A 13,447-nucleotide genomic window follows, 5' to 3' on the forward strand; every position below is an offset into this window, starting at 1 on the left:
TTCAGTGAAACAGAAGGAAAGAAAAAAAAGGAGTGTGTGTGTCTTTGTTGGGTGGGGGTGTAAAGTTAAGCAGTTTTCCAAACACAGGAGCGTTTGCCGTCGTAAGGGAACTGAAAGGAAGGCAGTGCGGTCCCGCTGTTTTGTTCTTTTTAAACAAAGCATCAAATTTCAAGCGGAGGAAAAAAAAAACGACTCCAAATGAGAAACAGACTTTGGGAAAGAGAGAGGGGGAGGAGGGGGGGCTGGGGTTTCGGCTGTCGACGAGCTCCACGGAGAAGCGCAGGGGAGACGGAGGAACTGGGCTCCGCCGGCCAACTCGCACACAAAGGAGCGTGAAAGCGCGCAGCGGCGGCGGAGAGGCGGACAGGCGCTCGGTATCTACCGGAGCCCCCCGGTCCCGACTTCCCCGCAGCTCCCCGGCCCGTAGGAGGGCGAGCGCCGCGCCGCGGGGACCCAGACTTAACCAGGAAACTGCAGAGACGGCCAGCGAGGATCGCTCCCCCGCTCAAGCAGCTGAGTCTGCATATTTGTAGAAAACGGTTTTTTGGAAAGGAAGACTGAGGGGGGCGGGGGGAGAGAAACTCGGAGCCAGGTCGCGCTCGGGAAACTGGAGAGGAGGAGGCGGCAGCTCACCGTGAACGCGGGCGTCCCGCCCCGGCGTGTCGGACAGGCGGTCGTGTTTGTCGGGGGGGTCCTTCCGACTGCGGCTCCGTAAGTTTGCGGAGGAGATCGGGGCTCCTGCGCCTAGAGTTGTAGCGCCTTCCCCGAGGGCATTTTGGAAACTCGGGAGTCTTTTACAAGGAGACAGCGAAGCGAAACCGCAGGACCAGAGCTGTTTCCGCCGCGCGCGGAAAGACCGATGGAAATTGGGTTTCGGTGGTCGGTGGTCAGTGGCGGTGGCGGGGGGGATGTATGTAAATAGTTTATGTTCCTGAAAAGCCTGATTCAGAATTCAAAGTGCACTGGCCATGTGCGAATGTCGGGAGTTTCTTCATTTGGGGGTTCTGAGCTTCGTGCCGTCTTTTCGGATATAAAGTACGACCAGATGTGCCTTCCGAAGCTTTGTTTGTGGAAGAGGGAAACATCCTTATCGGAAATTAGCGATACGTTTCTCCTGGCGCTCCGGGGGTGACTTTGTTTTACGTGCATTGTTTTGGTCTGGGAGGACGCCGCTAACGCGTTTCACAGAAATGATCTTTTCACGCCGCGCCGCGTTTCTACGTGGTCCGAACTTGGGATGTGTGTTTTGAGACGCCCCGGAGGCGGCAGCTGCGGTTAAACCGACTCTGGATGTTTTGGATCCTCTTCGATATTCCAATGGCGTTCGTTACCCGCATCGACTTTTTGGATGGAGTTTGTGGTCCCGAGAAAGCCCCGGCTGCGCACTCCCCTGGCCCGGTACCGGGACGGGACTGATCATTGGACCCACTGTGCCTGTGTTCGCTGCCCCGGTGGCGGAGGACGCCTGACGTCTCTCACGGGCTGCTTTCCGCCCGCACCGCAGATCAATTTCTCAGGGCCCGGCGGGGAGCCGTGGAGAGGGGGGGAGGTTATCGTGTTTATTGGAACGAGTACAGCGCCCCCCCCCCAAAAAAAGGAACAAGAACGGATCTATTTCCGAACAGACCAGGGATGCAGCTGAACAGACCCCGCAGCGCCCTGGTCAGCTGTTCGCCGCGGTCTCCCTCGGAAACGCCGATCTCCTTCTCCAACCAGTTCAGGGCCATGCGGTTCTCCTATCACATCGGCGGGGGTCTGTCCAGCCCGCAGCCCCCCCTGCGCCGGAGAGGTGAGTACCGGCCTGAGCCGCCGCCGCCGCCCGCCTTCCTCCTCCTCCTCCTCTTGCCCCCTGCCTCGGCTCGCTCTGTGTGAAACCAGGCGGCTGCGGGCTCTTCCTCGCGGGGTTTAAACATTTTTTTGCCGTAACATTTCGATTTCACTAGGGGTCGGATCCACGTCAACACGTAGTCGTAAAAAGTTTCTTTTTTTTTCCGTCTCGGTCTCACTCAGTCGCGGAAGAAATCTGCTTTGAGAGCCTCTCTCCGGAGACGGTTGAGTGAACAGAGGGGGATCCCTACACAAGTAGCCCGTTGGCTTGTTTTAAACTCGGTTTGTGTTCGTGTGTGTACAGGGAATAAAACAAGAGCGTGAGAACTGTAGCCTGTTCGCTCGGTTCCCGGGCGCGATCTGAGTGCCTGTGCTGTGCTCAACCCGGGAATAAACGGGTCCGCCTCCTCTCCACGACTTTGACAACGGGGGCTAGCGGGGCCGGCGCCCCCACGCTTTGACGCCGGTGTCGTTATTTTAAGCCTCGCAGGCGGGCCGGTTCGTGACCGGCCGGCTCGGCTCTTCCTGAGGCATCACGCTGCCGGGGAGAGGGATGCAGCCGGATCACACGCCAGACACGAACAGGCAGTGTGTGTGTGCGTGTGTTTTGCGTTCCCCCCTTTTCTAGTCCAATTCTTGTTTGTCCCCCACTGCAATATAAATAGATCTCTGCGCACGGGCTCCTCCGGGACGCCGTGTGACTCCCCTCCCTCACCCACCCGCCTTCCAAGATCTGTCTCTCCGGCTCGGCAGTGAAGCGCTGCGCTAGTCTCGGCTCAGCTCGTTAAAATCAAGGTCGTTTTTATTTCGAAAGCGGAGGACGCGTCACCCCAGAGGAACGCGACCGGCGCTACTCTCGACTCCGCGCTGCGATCCGTGTAACTGACAGCAGGGTCGCCCGCTGTATGGTTAGCAGATACAGCGCCGTCCGATGAGCGAGGCGGCGGATGGTTTCTGAAGAGCACCAGGCTGCAGTCGGGCTAGGCTGGGTCAGGAATGCAGGACGTGTCTCGGGGTCAGCTGGCGCTGACTAACCCCCGTCTACTGCAGTACAGTCTCGAAATGCACACAGGGATCTTTCTGTCTTCTTCGCCACCATGATCACGACCTATTCAGACAGTGATGCTGATACATACTACTCCGTGGGTCCGGAGGAGTCCCGTCTGCTCGTGCTCTACCTATGGAAATGCGCGCGGCAGGAGGTTAAATCTTTCTGACCGCCTCTCATGGTGACTGAAGACCGGGCAGTGCGCCCAGCGACAGCCCAAGGAGAGGTCTCTGCACGGCGCGCTGCGGTGCGGTGTCTTTGGGGGGGGGTTGTCCCAACCCGGTGTGTCCCAGCCCTATGGTCACACACACCCTCCCCGCCCTGCGTGCCGGCGGGTCGTTCGGCTTGAAACAATGCTCCTGGAGGGGTAGGTCACTTCCGGGCTGGCAGAATATGTGTGTGTGGGGGTGAGAGAGAGATAAAGCACCTTGAATTGAATTGAGAACGAAACGCGCACCGGCGCAGTGGAGGAGCCAGAAACGAGCACACATGGCCAGACACAAACACCCGATTCTTCCAGGAGCCGCGGGAGAGAGAGAGAGGCCTGTCCTGGAGCTCGCTCTGCACAATGCGTCTCGTGTGGGTGCGGGCCTCTCGTTTTTAAAACAAACCGTCGCACCAGAAATTCAAAGAACGGATGTGTCACACGGGCGTCGAGTTTAAACCCTCGCGGTGATCGAGCCCTGGTGCGGCTGATAGCGGCGGGTCCTAGGCGAGAGTGACCTGCTCGGAAATAGCAGTATTGTGTTCTGGCGGTCCAGTACAGCCCGGGCCAGGAAACACCCTGCACTGAGGTGGGACCTGTGTGCATGAGAGAGAGGAAAACTTTTGATCTGTTCCCATTCCATCAGACTGCTCAGGGGTGCCATGTAGCGAGGACACCCCAAGTCCTCAGTGGCACCCCAGGCCTCCAGCAGGTCCTGTGGGCTTGTGAGCCAGTCTTGGCTGGAGCAGGTGACCTCCGGTCGACCCCCTCGTGACGGCGGACTGTAATCTGGGCTTGCAGCGGGTCTCCCCCGGCGTACGTCTGCGAGCTGTGCTGCAGTGCACAGTGAGCCTGCGACTCGCTGCTCGGCGGCGCTGCACTGCCCTCGTGCACGAGCCCGGCAAACCTGCACCCCCTGACTGCTCCCAGTAACGAGCAGCCCCAGGAGAGCGCGCTGGAAGGGAGCTATAAAAATCAGTGTGGCGGGCGTGCAGGACGAGAACACACATTCCCAACCGTAAACCATCATCGAGCAGCGCTGGGCTCGGTGCAGAGGTGCTGCACAAGCTGCCGGCTGAATTTGTGGAAGTCTGTGTCTGTACGAGGTGCAGAGACTTTGCAGGATTAGGTATTCCCTAAGAAGCACCATCGTCCTGGATCAGTGCCTTCTTCCCCGCAGTGTGTTGGCACAGGCTGTGCTCGTTATGAACGCCCCAGCGCGTGTCTGATCTGTGCGCAGGTTCGCCGCACAATTTGTTTCTCCCTTTCAGCCACAGGTCAGACTGCGCCCTCGGCCTCATGTGTGTGAGTGGGACCCGTGGGTCCAGGAGGGAGGGGGTCCGTCAGCCCGGCGCGCGCAGTGGGCCGGCAGTGTTGGTTCTGTGGCCCTGAGACGGCGGCCCGGCTGTGCAGTGGCGGGTCCCCCATGCAGAGCACGGACCTGTGGGCCTGTGGCTCCGGCGTGTTCCGTCTGCAGCAGGGGTGGGGAGGAGGGTCCCTTCAGAGAGGAGGAGGAGGAGGGAGGCGCTCCGCAGTGCGCTGTGGCGCGGGGTTGCCCGGCTCTCTCCGAGCCAGTGTGTGGGCTTGTCCGCCTGGGCGCTCGTGCGCTGAGCTGTGAAATCCAATTAACTGCAGGAGGAAAACAGCACTGCAGCCACAGGTCTCCGAGAGGGGAGAGCTCAGCCCAGAGATAACATCAAACCCTCCCCACTCCCTGCTCCTGCCCCTGCTCCTCCATTCCCACTCCCTGCTCCTGCTCCTGCTCCTGCTCCTCCATTCCCACTCCCTGCTCCTGCTCCTGCTCCTGCTCCTCCATTCCCACTCCCTGCTCCTGCTCCTGCTCCTGCTCCTCCATTCCCACTCCCTGCTCCTGCTCCTGCTCCTCCATTCCCACTCCCTGCTCCTGCTCCTGCTCCTCCATTCCCACTCCCTGCTCCTGCTCCTCCATTCCCACTCCCTGCTCCTGCTCCTCTGTTCCCACTCCCTGCTTTTGTTCCTATGTTCCCACACCCTATTCCTGCTCCTCCATTCCCACTCCCTGCTCCTGCTCCCCTGTTCCCACTCCCTGCTCCTACTCCTCCATTCCCACTCCCTGCTCCTGCTCCTCCATTCCCACTCCCTGCTCCTGCTCCTGCTCCTCCATTCCCACACCCTGCTCCTGCTCCTCCGTTCCCACTCCCTGCTCCTTCTCTTCTGTTCCCACTTCCTGCTCCAGGGGGGCGTGGGCTGTGATCAGGGGGTGTGGCCTGTGGTCAGGGGGCGTGACCTGTTTCGGAATCAACATCACGCATGGGACAGGGAGCAGGCATGGGTGTAGAATGAGTCCTTTTGAAAGCTGTTGGTGGGCTTTCCCAGAATCCAATTAACCCACCAGCTTTCTTTGGACTGTGGGTGGAAACCAGAGCACCTGGAGGAAACCCACGTGAACATGGGAAGAACATGCAGACTCCACACAGACAGCACCCCAGGAATAAAACCCAGATCCCGAGAGCCGCAAGGCGGCAGTGCCGACCAATCCGCCCTTCCCGGTTCCCCCTTGACTGGGAATGGGATGAAGTGGTTAGAAAGTGGATGGATGTTGGGGGGGTCTCCATGTCCTTGCAGCTTGGATTAGTTCCTAGAAGCTGGCTTTACAAAGTTTCGGAAGCTCGGCGACGGTCTCGCGAGAAGTTTGTGTTGATCCCATGGGAATGACCACTGGAGTTGGGGGCGGGGGGGGTTCAGGCAGGGGCGGGGGTTCACGGCGAGTCGCTGTCCAGTTGACCGCCCTGCCTGTCGGCAGACAGAGAGCCGAAGCTGTGGTGAACCTCACCCGGGGGCCTCTTCAGTGGGACGATGCCCACAGGAGCCAGTCGCTGTGCCCGGGCCTGGCCCCTCGGCCTCACGCTCCCGCAGGACTGCTCAAAGGGTCCAGCCCCTCTCGCTGCGGGCGGTGCTGGCCGAGGATTCGGGGGGCCTCCGGAGGGGCGGCGGGGGTGGACACAGGTGTGTGCAGCTGCAGGTCGATCCAGGCGCCTGAACCGTGAGGAGGACTAGAGCTTCGGTGCCCGGCGAGCTGGGGGTGGCGCCACGCGTGCGAACTCAGAACGGGTCCTGCAGGAAATCGCGCTTCCTCGGGATGTGCGAGGCTGTCTCCCCCAGGCCAGTCCCCCGCCGTGGGGACAGGGGACCCCAGCAGCTCTCCGCGCACCTGCAGGGTCTCCCCGCGCGGCTCATTTTCTCCCGGCGCCTTGTCTTGTGCCCAGGGCGGCCTGCGAGAGAGGAGGAAGTGGGCCCTGGATCGTCATGCCTGATTGTCATGCCTGAGCCCGTAGCTGGTGCTGGACGTGACAGGCCTGCAGCACCAGACAGGGTGGAGACACGGTGTCGTTTTATATCTCCAGTTCTGCAGCGGCTCCCGTGACAGGGGCAGTGAAGGGTGTCTTGCAGCAGGGATGCTGCGTGGGGGCCGTGGGCGCGGGGGGGGGGCGGGGCAGACGCGGCTGTGAGCCTGAAGTGTGCGCGCGCGGCCTGTCCATGTGGAATGTGGCCGAGGGAAGATCGCGGCCGGCCCTGACCTCTGACCTGGCGCCGTGAACATCTGGCAACAGATGTTCCTCCAGCCCTGGAGGGAGAGGGAGAGGGAGTGGCTTTGTGCAAGAGGCGACGTGGATGTTTCAGCCGGGCAGACGCGAGACTCCCGTTGCACAACGGACGGATTCGCCCCGGCTCTCAGTCCAGGTTTTTATTTTTTTCAAAGCCAAGGCCAGAATGCAGGTGCTCACTGCCTCCGGATGAGCGAATTCGCCCGGAAAACATGTGGAAGTCAGTGATGTACACATTCCTGAGCTTCTGTGCCACATCCTGTGGCTTGTAACACCTGGAATGGATCACACAGCTCTGCAGTGGGAGCCCGTGTGCTTTCAATATTGGCTGAGGAGTAGTTTAACTCTTTTTTTCCCACTTTTTTATGAGCATAGTTCACGGGTGGCCTAAAGAGACTCTCTATACATTATTCCTGTGTCACAGAAGGCCAGTGAACATGTTGGTTTGTCAGAGTTCCAAGCTGTCGGTAGTAATTGGATGATTACTCTAAGCACTTAAGATGAAAGGTTGGAATGCCTTCAGTGGGGTGCAAAATCACTCCGTTTCAGTGACGGCTCGTTCAGATGGGCTCCTGCACGAGCAGCGATGTCTTGCAGGACCGAGATGGCAGGTCACCAGGCTCTTTCCACGGGTTGTGTGATTTGAGGGACAGTCAGTTGATGGCTGGAAGACATGCCGATGTGTTTTTTCTCTAGCGGTGGAGTTTTGAACGAAGCCCTTTGACCTACGGGAGCTGGCGGGGTGACGTGGCGCTGGCTCGGGCCGTGTTGGTCTCCCTGGGCTGGGCTGGGCTGGTAACGATGAAGTGATGTTGCCCCATTCGGCATCGTGGGTCTTCGTTTTGCCTTTAAGGCATCAGACATCCCCTTTAAGGGGTTAATAAACGCCCCCACACCCATAAAAAAAAAGCCATCTGGTCTAGCGATTACATGGAAGTGACAGATTCCTGACGCTGAGGAAGAGTGTGTGTGTATGTTGTAATGTAGAGGCCTGTGTGAGAGAGGGAATGAGTGTGTGTGCATGTGTGTGTTTTTGATTGTATGTGTCTGAGTGCGCAGCCCATTGGCCAGTGTGAGCTGAACCTGATTGATATATTACAGATAAATCTGTGAACATTCTGTGTTCTTCTGCTGGCTCGTCCTGGAGTGGAGCTGGGGTCTGAACTGCGGTGATTTTTGACCCTTTCGTTCTCTGGAGTCCTGGGCTCAATGCGGCGCTGGGAGCCCTTCTGTCTGGAGTTTGTTCTTTCAAAATTTCCATAAGGGTTTTCTCCCAGTGCCATGGTTTCCTCCTCCCTTTCATTGGTGTCCTGTTCAGGGTGTGTGTGTCCTGTGATGAACTGCTGTCCTGTCCAGGGGGTGTGTGTGTGTCCTGTGATGGACTGCTGTCCTGTCCAGGGGGTGTGTGTGTGTCCTGTGATGAACTGCTGTCCTGTCCAGGGGGTGTGTGTGTGTCCTGTGATGGACTGCTGTCCTGTCCAGGGGGTGTGTGTGTGTCCTGTGATGGACTGCTGTCCTGTCCAGGGGGTGTGTGTGTGTCCTGTGATGGACTGCTGTCCTGTCCAGGGTGTGTGTGTGTGTCCTGTGATGAACTGTTGTCCTGTCCAGGGTGTGTGTGTGTGTCCTGCGATGACCTGGCGTTCCATCCAGTCTGTCTCCTGCCTTGTGCCCACAGCCCACCAGATTAGGTTCGGGCTCTCCCTGAACTTGTATTGGACTGCGCAGTAAACTGGGTGGAAGCAGTGGTTGTAAATCAGATGTGATTATACACGAAGTAATGGCAGATTTACTTGTTCAGTTCATACTGAGTGCATGTGAGGTCATGATGTAGTCCACACCAGCTCCAAGTGCTTCTCTCATTCAGCACTGATCGGATTCACCAGTAATGATAAACTGGGCATTGCCAGCGTGTATGGACTGCTGCCAGTGTGGGCATGATGGCCTGTATGTGGAGATCTCTGAGGTGTTGAATGAATGCAGGCATGCTCTGCTGGCTTTGAATGTGAGTTTTGTAACTGGAAAAAAAGGAGGAAGGAAGCAAGTAACTTTCGCTCTGCTGGCCCCGGTGTCATTCGATTGAGCAGATTTCATCAGGTGGCGTTCTTGGCCTTGCTGGGAGAAGAGTGAGAGTTGATGCCAGCGTGAGGGTGATCAGCCTGCAGATGAATGGACGGAGCTGGGGTTTGTAGGACCGAGTGTCAGCTTGCTGGTCAGCTGTGACCAGTGGACTCACCCGCTGTCTGACTTTCCCCACTCTGCCTGACTGACTGGCAGAGACAGTGCCCCCCAGTCCCTCTGGCATGCTGGTAGAACAGTCAAGCTCTCCGGCCCTCTGTCTGGACTCGTAGGAACGCTTTGGCTGGCTGGCGCTGTCTGGAGCAGCACCCTGGCCGTTCGCCTGCCTGTCTGTGGACGAGGAATGAAAGGGCTGTCACCCAGGTCTGCCTTGTATGACAATGGTGAGGGAGCCAGCCGGGCAGGCAGGCGGGCCAGGTCATGTGTGTGTGCGTGCGAGTGTGTGACAGCAGCTGTAGTCGAGCCACACGCAGCTAAAAATAGCAGCGGGGTCACTCTGTCCGCCACCAGGAGAGAACAGCTCTATTCTCACACCTCGGACAGGGCTTTACAGAAAAGCCCAGAAGCCTCGTATCATCCAGCCTGGAGGACGCTGACATTTTGTGACGGTCTTCATTGTGCAAAGGTTATTTGAGAATATAATAAAGGTACCGGTCGAGAGGAGGTCCTGTCAGCACATCTAGTGTATTTGATTGTTAGGAGATAATTGATCTCAGGATCCATCCAGTGGCTCGTTCCACACTCCCACAACCCTTGGCGTAAGAAAATGCCTCCTGTTTTCAGCTTTAAACGCACTTCCTTTGTCCACTGGTTCGCGTTTCACTAATGATTTTGAAAAACTCTTTCTGGCTGACTTTGTCGGTGCCATTTAGGATTTCACCGGTAAAATAAGATCACTTTATTGGCCCTATACAATTTCTTGCATTAGGAATTTTCGCAGACCCCAGCTTGCTCTCCAGGAGACACACAGACAGGGAGAGAAGCTTGGGGTCAGAGCGCAGGGTCAGCCATTTATACGGCGCCCCTGGAGCAGTTGGGGTGAAGGGCCTTGCTCAGGGGCCCAACAGAGTAGGATTCCTCTGCCGGCTGCGGGATTTGAACCGGCAACCTTCCAGCCACAGGCGCAGATCCTGAGCCACAGTGCCAACACTTCGCCCCAACCCTGGTACAATACAAATATCCATGGTACAATAACAGTTTTTCTGTGGTGTAAAAAAGCAGCAGTGCCCAGCTGAGGAAGCAGGTTGTATCGGGTCAACATCTGTCTGGTCTACAAGACTATGATACACGACCCACGTAAAAGATGTAAATTGTGAAATGACGCAGTGCACGTCTGTGAAGTAGATGATCTTTAATTTCTCTCTCTTCCTTCACTCTTTAACCTCATCTTTCTAGGCTTCTTTACGGTTTGTTTTTTAGCTTGTCTGGGTATTGGGGCTCAGAGCTGTCACCTCAGAGACGAGTCAGTGTGGAAGTTTAAGTATCTGTCTTGGGGTCCTCTGCCTTCCTCTGCTCTTTTCTGAACAAGGCCCCCAAGGCATTCTGCAATAGGATGAGATTAGAACATTGCCCTTGAGCCTTAAGAGAGTGACGTGTGAAATAAACACTACAGCTGGGCCAGGATGGGTGTTGGTCCTTAGTGGAGGTGGCAGTCAACAGGGAACACAGATCGGTGTCGCTGATTAAGTTGGGAGAGTCATTGTGGACTGGTGCTCATACACAGGTTGTCTTATTATCAAAAGCTTTCATACAAATAGCTGTGAAGGTCAAAGAGCGCTCACAAGGTACAATAAAAATATCCACGATGAATAGAATTCCTTCTGTGGTGTAAATAAGCAGCGCCCGGTTATAAAAGCAGGGTTGCTTTGAAAAGCGAATGGAATTTGAATCCGAAATCCCATCCTGGCAAACTGTCGCGTTGCTCCGCATATCCTAGAGGTCAGAGGAGACGAGAAGGAGGAAGTTGAAGAAAGAAGATGACAGCTAGAAAAGACACTAATTATAATAATTCCTTGCATTGTATAGTTTTTTTCCCCATTATATAGCAACTGGGCAAAGGAAAATTGGAGATCACCACAGCAGCAGTGTGCTCTCGTAAAACACAGATTGCAGATTGCCCAGCGCCAGTCAGTACTGTACTAATACAGGCTGCCCTTTGCAGATTGCCCAGTGCCAGTCAGTACTGTACTAATACAGGCTGCCCTTTGCAGATTGCACCAGTGCCAGTCAGTACTGTACTAATACAGGCTGCTCTTTGCAGATTGCCCAGTGCCAGTCGGTACTGTACTAATACAGGCTGCCCTTTGCAGATTGCCCAGTGCCAGTCTGAACTGTATTCATACAGGCTGCCCTTTGCAGATTGCCCCAGCGCCAGTCTGAACTGTATTCATACAGGCTGCTCTTTGCAGATTGCCCAGTGCCAGTCAGTACTGTACTAATACAGGCTGCCCTTTGCAGATTGCCCAGTGCCAGTCGGTACTGTACTAATACAGGCTGCCCTTTGCAGATTGCCCAGTGCCAGTCGGTACTGTACTAATACAGGCTGCCCTTTGCAGATTGCCCAGTGCCAGTCGGTACTGTACTAATACAGGCTGCCCTTTGCAGATTGCCCCAGTGCCAGTCGGTACTGTACTAATACAGGCTGCCCTTTGCAGATTGCCCCAGTGCTAGTCTGAACTGTATTCATACAGGCTGCTCTTTGCAGATTGCCCAGTGCCAGTCTGAACTGTATTCATACAGGCTGCTCTTTGCAGATTGCCACAGCACCAGTCTGAACTGTATTCATACAGGCTCCGTCCAGGGTACAAAAAAGCCATTGAGAAAAGAGGGTGAAGAGTTTCTGGTTGCTGAGTGTGTGTGTGAAGGATGAGATCAGATAGCAGGGCAGACAGAGAGCAGCAGAGCAGCCATGCCCAGCTGAGAGGTGTGTGTGACTGGAGAGTGTGTCAGTATGTCACTGTGAACCACAGGCAACGTGGCACCGCAGAGAGAGAGAGAGAGGGAGTTTAATCGTGAGAGAGAGAGGGATAGACAGGGAGCAAGCAAGCTTTAATCACCCATGAGAGGAAGAGATAGAGAGTCTTAATCATACAGAAGAGAGAGTTTTAATTACTCGTGAGAGAGAGGGATAGAGGAGGGAGGACTGGCCTTTTAAAGGCATGTTATTTACTCAGAAAAGAACAGAACAGTGTTTCACAGCGAGAGAGAGAGGAGTCTGCTCTTCCAGCACACTGTTCAGAGGGAGAAAGAGAAGATGCAGGGGATTTTCTGTAGAAAAAAAGACTTTGTAGAGTCACAGATTGTTTCTGGTGTTCACAATCCTGAGAGGGGAGCCCAAAGCTCTCCAGGTGAGCTGCTGTTAACTCTTCAACATCCCTCTTTCCTTGGTATCTGACCTTTTCGGATGTTCAAGGAAACCTTGATGTCTGGAGATGCCCTGGATTTTACTTCAGCCTAGCCTGACCACATCCTTAAGGCACATGGAGGTCCCACCGTGCTGTGTGACTTAAAAACTCCAATTTGCGTTGCCCAGTGAGTAAACAGCCGCCGTGCCTGACCACAGATGTGCTGTTTGACAGACGTCTCCCAGGAAGATGTATATGTTTGCTGAAGACGGCATTCCTCGCAGAGCTGAGGCTGCGGGCGCACGCCACGCATCGAGGCGTCCCTTTTAGGACATAGGTGCAAAGGTCAAGGGTCACGGGCTGACATTCCCTGAGCAATGCCCCAGCATTCCGCCCCTCGGCATTCCTCCACACAGACGCCCCGGCTGCCACCCCTGCACTCCAGGAATAGCAGGGAGGCAACGATAGACCCCAAAGAACAGGAAAGAGGAGAGAGGATGGGTGGAAAGGCTGAACGATTGCACTGAAATCACCAAGTGTCCAGTCCTGGTCCTGCAGGGCCAGTCAGTGTGTCTGCAGTTGTGTCCAGTCCTGGTCCTGCAGGGTCGGTCAGTGTGTCTGCAGTGGTGCCCAGTCCTGGTCCTGCAGGGCCGGTCAGTGTGTCTCCAGGGGTGTCCAGTCTGGTCCTGCAGGGCCGGTCAGTGTGTCTGCTATGGTGTCCAGTCCTGGTCCTGGGGGGGTGTTTATTCTTTTGGTTTTTATTCCAACTCAGCTCTTAGCCAGCTGGACTACTTATTCAACTGGGCCAGTTTACCAGCTTCTCCCAACTCTTCTAGTGCTGCTTTAGAGACCTGGAACATCTGACCACTGATTCACTGAACAGTCCTGTTACAATAGGAGCTACAGTCCCAGTAAAGTAGAACAGTCCTGTTACAATAGGGGCTACAGTCCCAGTACAGTAGAACAGTCCTGTTACAATAGGAGCTACAGTCCCAGTACAGTAGAACAGTCCTGTTACAATAGGGGCTACAGTCCCAGTACAGTAGAACAGTCCTGTTACAACAGGAGCTACAGTCCCAGTACAATAGAACAGTCCTGTTACAATAGGGGCTACAGTCCCAGTACAGTAGAACAGTCCTGTTACAATAGAAGCTACAGTCCCAGTACAGGAGAACAGTCCTGTTACAATAGGAGCTACAGTCCCAGTACAGTAGAACAGTCCTGTTACAATAGGGGCTACAGTCCCAGTACAGTAGAACAGTCCTGTTACAATAGGGGCTACAGTCCCAGTACAGGTGAATAGTTGGTGCACGTACTGTACAATACTTGTTCCAGAGTTTCTCTATGGTTTAATTCATAAGCA

General features: G+C 55.6%; 1 protein-coding gene across 1 annotated transcript in view; it reads left to right on the forward strand.

The window, feature by feature from the left end:
* The first annotated feature begins 223 nt into the window (after positions 1-223).
* The window catches only part of fgd1 (FYVE, RhoGEF and PH domain containing 1), a 45,263-nt gene continuing 32,039 nt past the window's right edge, over positions 224-13,447 (forward strand). The window contains exon 1 of the mRNA XM_069183774.1: positions 224-1,789. Coding sequence (XP_069039875.1) covers positions 1,633-1,789 — 157 coding nt within the window. The 5' untranslated portion in view covers positions 224-1,632. The remainder of the gene's footprint in view (positions 1,790-13,447) is intronic.

Source organism: Lepisosteus oculatus, chromosome 2 (genome assembly GCF_040954835.1).
Source record: "Lepisosteus oculatus isolate fLepOcu1 chromosome 2, fLepOcu1.hap2, whole genome shotgun sequence".
NCBI lineage: Eukaryota > Metazoa > Chordata > Actinopteri > Semionotiformes > Lepisosteidae > Lepisosteus > Lepisosteus oculatus.